This window comes from Perca flavescens, chromosome 19, assembly GCF_004354835.1.
Source record: "Perca flavescens isolate YP-PL-M2 chromosome 19, PFLA_1.0, whole genome shotgun sequence".
Lineage (NCBI taxonomy): Eukaryota > Metazoa > Chordata > Actinopteri > Perciformes > Percidae > Perca > Perca flavescens.
Genome location: NC_041349.1, coordinates 19,055,996 through 19,063,389, shown reverse-complemented (window position 1 = coordinate 19,063,389; position 7,394 = coordinate 19,055,996). Strand labels below are relative to the sequence as shown.

The following is a 7,394-nucleotide window of genomic DNA, read 5'->3' as shown; positions in this document are numbered from 1 at the left end:
GCTAGTCGCAAAGCTCTGAAGGAATGTGAAGGAATACTTGCAGGTAAACATGTCAACAATTCAGATGCTGCTAGGTTAATGTTTTTACTATTGCATGTTTACATTATTTTATAGTGACCAAAATAATCTGGGTATACTGGAGAACTATGGGTTTTCATTTGTGGACCATAAATGCTTCAGTTACTTTAATTTGGGCAACCAATCCCAATGTGCATTAAATCTTTTAGGTTTGCATCTTCTGACCTTCCTGTATCCGGCTTCACCATTATAGGGAATGGCGATCTGGACTGTAGAGTTGTGCCCTCTGCAACAGGGTGCACCACAAGTTCACCGTTGAAACTAGTGTTGAGTTGTGTGCTGTTAAGATCCAGGTACAGAACCTCAGGAGTCTCCCACATCATGTAGCCACTGTCATGTGATCCTTTATCTGTGGACATTACACCAGTACCACAGCTTTAATTGTTGACTGTCAATGGGAAATGAAGCCACAGCATGAGATTGCAATACTGACACATAGAGCAAGGTCAACAATCATGACAACCGAGCTTTGTCTAGAGAACAGAGTTGCATGGACCCCCTCTACTGGAACACCATTCACCTGGAGAGAGACTCAATCAAAACCTGCTTTGGACTAAATTCTTTACAGTACATGCATGATGCAGTGGTTTACTTCTTTGCTGAATGAGTCAGGTTGCCCATTCGGAGTACAAAATACCAGCCTTCCATCTGTCAAGTCAAACGCATCCCTGCTTACGAACTTCACAGAGGTTCTTGGGTAGCAATTGCTCCCCATCTCTCTGAAACATCAGCTGCCATTCTGAAGTGATGGAGCTTAGGAGCTATGTGCCTGGAAAGAGATTTTAAAAAGTGGCACAAAAGTGAACAGTAAAGAAATTTCATTTAATAATTGAAACCTACAGGCTTGACAGCCTTCGTCATCTCTCTTTGTCCCTAAGTGAGACTTCCCTCCTCACAGAAATCATATTTAGTCAACATCTGAAACTACTAATAAGTAAAACAATTTAAGATTTAACTAAGCTTCCATGTAGTTGAAATCACAGGTGACCTCTCTGGGAGACCAGGGGAGAGAGGGAGAACAGGTCTTGTTCAAAGAATAGGTGACCTCCTTTCCTCCATGTATCTCAATCAGGTTGAAGTTGAAAGTGAACACAGTCATTCTGAAGGACCTAAGTAGAAAATGACACACCACACCTAGTTTGTACTAGAGATGGCCCGATACCACTTTTTTGCTTCCCGATACCGATACCGATTCCGATACCTGAACTTGCGTATCGGCCGATACCGAGTACCGATCCGATACCAGTGTGTCATATATTTTATTATGTTTTTACAGCTGTATACTACTATCCCTGTATGGATGTGATATGGTTTCTTTCTCTGTTGTCTGTCTGGCTCAGGTTAAACTCTTTGTGAAACATGAACAAACACAAACAATGAATGCCGTAGAACTCTTTTATTCTCCAGTTTGACAGTCAGTTATAAAGGAAAAAGAACCTATATAAACTACTTTAACGTAGATTTTCTTTAGGGCTTTATTACGTGGTATCGGATCAGTGCATAAACTCCAGTACTTCCCGATACCAGCGATTTAGGCAGTATCGGAGCCGATACCGATACTGGTATCGGTATATCTCTAGTTTGTACAATAAAAGTCAAAAACTGTTTTGTATGCACTTTGTTGCCAGTGTGGCAGCTGAAGTAAGAGGCCTGGAACTCCATATGGCCCGATAGAGGGAGGACACACTTTGCTGCATACTGCTTAGTGATGGGGTACAACCGGGTTGCCTGTCCCAGCTGGTAGAGAAATATCACACAAGTAATGCAGCTCAAAAATGAGTCCAAACCTGTTCTTGGCGAGTACAGGTATAGAGCTGAAATAGCAAACCAGTAACTTGATAACTTGTTATACTATTTATTAGATTGAAGGTGCAATACTAATGGAATAAAGATTAGGTAGGAGTCCTTAAATACTTAAATCTTCACATCAAAGTTCTGTTTCAGGTAGTAATGGCTGAGCAGGGTGAAGCTGTGCAGGACTTAACAGCCTCAAAGCGAGGTTCCTTCCCAGTGAAGGAGAGATCAACAACTATCATGACACTCCATATGAAGATCTCATGTGTGCAAAATCAAAGTTATGGTCAAAATATGGACATTGTTTTTATTATTGTAGGTGAATTGAGCAAATATCTTGAATTACCTTCAGGAAAGCTAGTACATTCTACAGCTGACCACACAGAATGGAGTAAGGCAACACTGTAAAACAAAAGCATGTGTCTTGCATGCTAAAACTTAATAGGTTGTGTCGCAACTAAATAAACTTACCTAAGGCAAAACCCAAAAGTCATAGCCACTAATGTGTTGGCGGTGTCTAAAGTTAGCCTAGTTGCTAGCAAACTACACCTGCTACACACAACACAAGCTTAAGTGACCGCTTGCTTGCTTGCTTGCTTGCTTGCTTGCTTGCTTGCTTGCTTGCTTGCTTGCTTGCTTGCTTGCTTGCTTGCTTGCTTGCTTGCTTGCTTGCTTGCTTGCTTGCTCGTATATCCTGGCCAAACTGGCACTGTGCTGCTGACTGCTACATACCACTTTTTACAAGTCAGGCTATTCACCGACCAACCAGAGGCCCTCAGGTGTTACAGCCACATGTGTAGCTCATTAGCAATCAAGGTTTCTTTCAATCAGTTGCAGCTGATGAGGTTAGATTTGCCTTTAAACCTCATGGGTAGAGGAACTGACTTATAAAAGGTGGTGTGTAGCAGACAGCAGCACATAGTGCCAGTTTGGCCAGGATATACAAGCAAGCGGTTCACTTTAGCTTGTGTTAGTTAGCAGGTGTAGTTTTCTAGCAGCTAGGCTAGCTTTAGACACTGCCAACACATCAGTGGCTATGGCTTTTGGCTTTTTCCTTAGGTAAGGTGCGGGATCATGGCAATTTACAAGCTGTTGGTTGCGATTAGTGCACCTTATGCTTTCAATTTATATGTTTATTTTTATTTATTTATTTTTTTTTAATACATGACTTTGTCTTAACAGTGTGACCTTTCTCCTGTCTGTGTGGACAACTGCAAAATGTGATCATATTCCCAATGGTAAGAATCAAATATCCGCTTAAACACATGCCTGTTAGTTAGTAGCACATATATTTAGATTTGAACCCACTTGTTCCTGCAGAAGGTCTTCGTATGGAGTGTCATGATCGTTACTTCATGATATCCGTTGATCTCTTCGTCACTGGGAATGAACCTTCCTTTGAGGCTGTTGGTAAGTCCTGCACAGCTTCATTACAAACTAGGTTGTGTGATCATACTATTGGGCTACAGTGGCTCTTCAACCCTATTTCTTTAGTTATTCCATGGGACTGACCTGGCATGTTTTTTACTTTTTAGTGAAACTTAAAGTATTTCACTGAATAAAGAGTGAAAATTGTGTTTGAGCAGACAAAACTAGTGATTTGTCTTTCAGATGAGACCGGTGTGTACCCCATCACTGAGCAGTATGCAGCAAAGTGTGGCTACAGTGTCAGTGTTTTCCCTCCATTGGAACATGTAGAGCTCAGAGCCTCTTACTTCAGCTGCCACACGGACAACAAGGTCCGTACAAAACAGTTGAGTTATGCACACAATGTGTGGCTTTTTTTTTTTTTTTTTTTTTTTTTCATGAATCTTCTTTTACTGGATATTTCAGGAGGATGAAGTGTTCACATTCAACTTCAACCTGATTGTGACACACAAAGGAAAGGAAATCACCTATGCTTTGAACAAGACCTGTTCTCCTTCTCTCCCCTGGTCTCCCAGAGAGGTCACCTGTGAGGTCAACTACATGGAAGTAAGCTTGGTTGCATCTTAGGTAAAATATGTGGAATTTTCAAATGTTTACTAACCCTGGTTTCTCTGTAGGTGTCTGTGAGTAGTGATGTGGCCTGTCCAACTGGGACAAAGGATGACTGGGATGCTGTTGTCAAAACGGTAGGTTTGACATTGTCTTCTGGGGAAAGTGTGGAATTTGTCACCTGCAGTTACATAACATGCATCAAATAAGTATGTACGCTTTAAATAGCGGTTTAAACAATGTGCTTTATTCAGGCCTATGCCTCAGCCACTTCAGATTGGCAGGTGATATTTCAGAGGGTGCAGCAGGAGCCGATGCCCATTAGCCTTAAAACGGCTAAGAAGCATGGATATGCATTTGACATGATGGCTGGAAGGCTTGTATTTCGTGCTCCGTATGGACAACCTGACTCATTCAGCACTGAGGTAAACTACTGATGCCTAGTGAGTTTAGTGCATCTAGTTCATAGTTTTTGAAATTCCTGAAGGTTTTGTACAAGCATTTAGTACAAAGCAGGTTTTTATTCTCTCCTTTTTTTGTTTTCCCCCTCCAGGTGAATGGTGTTCCAGTAGAGGTGGTCCATGCAACACTATTCTCCAGACAAAGCTGGGTTTTAATCATGGTTGACCTGGTGGCTGCTTGCTCAATGGGTCAGTATTGCAATCGTTTATGCTGTGGCTTTCTTTTTTTCCCTTGACATACAGCAAATAAAACTAATACTGGTGTAATCTCTCACAGATAAAGAATCATATGACAACGGCTACATTATGTGGGAGACTCCTGAGGTGCCGCATCCGTTGGTGTTTTGTCTACACAGGATGCAGGTCAACATTGGAGTCAATGGTGAACTTGTGGAGCAGTCGGTTGCAGAGGAGAGAGGCTACATTGTGAAGCAGCGCAACTCCACAGTTGAGATCAGCATCCCCTATAATGCTGAAGGAGGATACAGGAAGGTCAGGAGGCACCTGTGGGGGGAGGGGCGTTGCAAATTAGTCTGAGTCAACTTGATGCCCTCAAATGTAAATCAGGGTTATCGTTTTCCATTAAACGCATTTTTAAAATGTGGAGGGCCTTCTGATCTAGTTCCAAATTGAAATTCCTAATTGTATTCTTTCAGAGTATTGTGTCTGGGAACCTCTATGAGTTCTACATCTTTCATCTCTACTTGGAGCAAATCTCAGTGGATGAGGATCATGTTGACAGCAGACTTCACATTCACAGGACACTGGCCACTCCACTGCTGCCACGCTCTGTTTTCACTGAAGACCGTAAGTCTAACAAGGCACTTGCCAAGTTGAAGAAACCGTAATCTAAATGGCTTTTTGTTTCAGGAACAATTCCTGAGGAGCGCACATTCACGGTCTACCTCGGGGATGTCCCTGAAGATGTCGAGTTGGCTGCGGTTCATTTGAATGGACGGGAATTTACAGTTCCGTTTACAAATACAAGCAGCCACAACATCACAGGAGTCGTTTCTCCCAACCACACTCATGGCTACACTCTGAAAGTGCCTTTTGATGACCCTGTTGTCATGCAGGAGGTAAAAGGTCCAGTTGGATCTTCAGATGTCATGCTGGCTTATACATGGAAACTTCATCCTGCTTGACTCAACATGTATTTTCTGTTTTAGTTAATCAAAGATGCAATGATGCAGCACAGGTTGGACATCAACTACACACTGACTGTTCTGCCTGAAAATGAGCCTTTTTACCAACTAGCATCAGTGATGGCAATAACTGCTGCCTGTAAGTCACTAGCCTTATTTTTAGACCTGGTCGATCCTACTTGTGCATGAAGCAGAGTAACCCATTGTATTAACAACTCCTCCAGTCTTTGATGCTGTCTGTTCGGAGTCTGGTATCAGCTTTAAACTGGACTACCGGCCTATTGACCACCTGGGGGAGATCTATATCGGCTCAGAGCTGCTGACTGCAGAACTGGCAGCTAAGCACGGCTACATCATGAGCAACAATAGCCAGAGACTGCTGCTTGAGGTGCCACTCTTTACTCATGGCTATGAGTACAAGGTGAGATGAGAATAATTGGAAGCATCAACACTTGTGTTTTAATGGGATGTTATTTTATACATGGACACCATCAATACGCTGCATGAATTTGTTTTTTTAGGACATTACTTTGAAGGGCTTCTTCGGCACTTTTGAGCTCCTTTTGCGGGATCATGAAACGGAGGTCCAAAATTCAACTGTGAAGACTTGTCAGTTCTCTGCTACTGAACTCATTGGTAAGGACTTATTTTTTAAAACTAAGAGCAGGTGGGATCTCCATGTAGTTGACTCGGGTGCTAAAATGCTTTTCTCTACAGTGTGTTCAGCTGATGGTAGTATAACTGTGGTGGCTGACTTGCCTTCGGTCATCACAAGTGAAGGAGTTCCTGCTGGAACCAACCTGGTAGACCCAAACTGTGGACCCAAAGAGATGGACAGCTCCAGGGCTCTCTTCTCTTTTCCAGTCAACAGCTGTGGATCCACAGTCAAGGTACTGCTGCTTACTAATGTAACTGTTTAACTCTAACAACTCTTGTATCTGGCAATATGAGCTCCAAATGTTATGCTTGGTTTCTCCAGCTTGGCAAGGAGTCTGTGACATATGAAAATGAGATTTTCTTCAGCAAGAAGTTGCATGCTCCTGCTAACTTCAGCAATGACTTTGACAGGTATATTTTAAACCCAATTATTTTGGCTATTACCACTCCCTCAGCTTCTTTTGAATGCAAACATCCCTTTTGTCTTGCAGGGTGACAATGCAATGTACATATCCTCTGGCTGGACTGTTGCGTCTCTTCTCAGTATTCAGGTTTGAGTCGGACTCGGCTGGCGTCGGCCATATTGTGCATTCTGCACACTCCACTGAAGGTTGGTGGTTTACCTGAACTGAAAAACATCCTTAATATATCACATGCCAACATCTGTTGGTCTCTATACTCTAGGTTTACGGAGTCCCACCATCAAGCCCACTACAGTGCTTCAAACACCATTGTCCACTCGAAGTGTTTCAAGTCAACCTGCTTACCGGCCTTCTGTTAAGCACATCAAAGGATCAGGCTTTCCAAAAAATGTCTCGAAGAACGGATCCAGCTTTCCAGAGAACGTATCCATTAAGACTACTACATTGCTTCAAATGCAACCTGCTTACCAGCCTCGTGCTCAGTACAGCAAAGTCTCCTTCTTTCCAAATGATGTCTCAAAGAAAGTATCCAGCTTTCTAAATGATGAATCAAAAAAAATATTAGATATTGTAAACAATGTCTCAAAGAAATTAGCCAGCTTTCTGACTGATATCTCGACGACCACATCTGGCTTTCTAAATGATGTCTCACTGTAAGGTATGTTTGTTGCTTATCTGAAATTTGGTTTTTTTTTTTTTTTTTGGTCCTACAGTTGAATTCTCTCAACAGGAGCCGGAGGGTCATCCGAAGCTAAAGTGACTCCATAATTTGGATTGTGATTGCATGAGTTTTAAATGTAAAGCTCAATAAATTGTCTTTAAATGCTCTTGACTAGTCCTTGAGACTTCATGAAAATGTG

At 42.2% G+C, this 7,394-nt stretch overlaps 1 protein-coding gene across 1 annotated transcript; it reads left to right on the top strand.

The window, feature by feature from the left end:
* The first annotated feature begins 2,740 nt into the window (after positions 1-2,740).
* On the top strand, positions 2,741-7,362 carry LOC114545469 (uncharacterized). Its single transcript, XM_028563744.1, has 19 exons — positions 2,741-2,931; positions 3,055-3,110; positions 3,193-3,282; positions 3,484-3,611; positions 3,706-3,846; positions 3,918-3,986; positions 4,104-4,274; positions 4,403-4,499; positions 4,588-4,802; positions 4,967-5,117; positions 5,181-5,389; positions 5,480-5,594; positions 5,680-5,876; positions 5,977-6,091; positions 6,173-6,345; positions 6,435-6,523; positions 6,604-6,722; positions 6,797-7,192; positions 7,265-7,362. Exons 1-18 carry the CDS (start codon positions 2,909-2,911, stop codon positions 7,189-7,191), a joined length of 2,553 nt encoding a protein of 850 aa, XP_028419545.1. The 5' UTR covers positions 2,741-2,908; the 3' UTR covers position 7,192; positions 7,265-7,362.
* The last annotated feature ends 32 nt before the right edge of the window (positions 7,363-7,394 follow it).

Coding starts and splice junctions, on each gene's coding strand:
- LOC114545469 (XM_028563744.1), top strand. CDS start 2,909: ATGGCTTTTGGCTTTTTCCTTAG. Junction 2,932..3,054: donor GCTTTTGGCTTTTTCCTTAG/GTAAGGTGCGGG, acceptor TTGTCTTAACAG/TGTGACCTTTCTCCTGTCTG. Junction 3,283..3,483: donor ACCTTCCTTTGAGGCTGTTG/GTAAGTCCTGCA, acceptor TTTGTCTTTCAG/ATGAGACCGGTGTGTACCCC.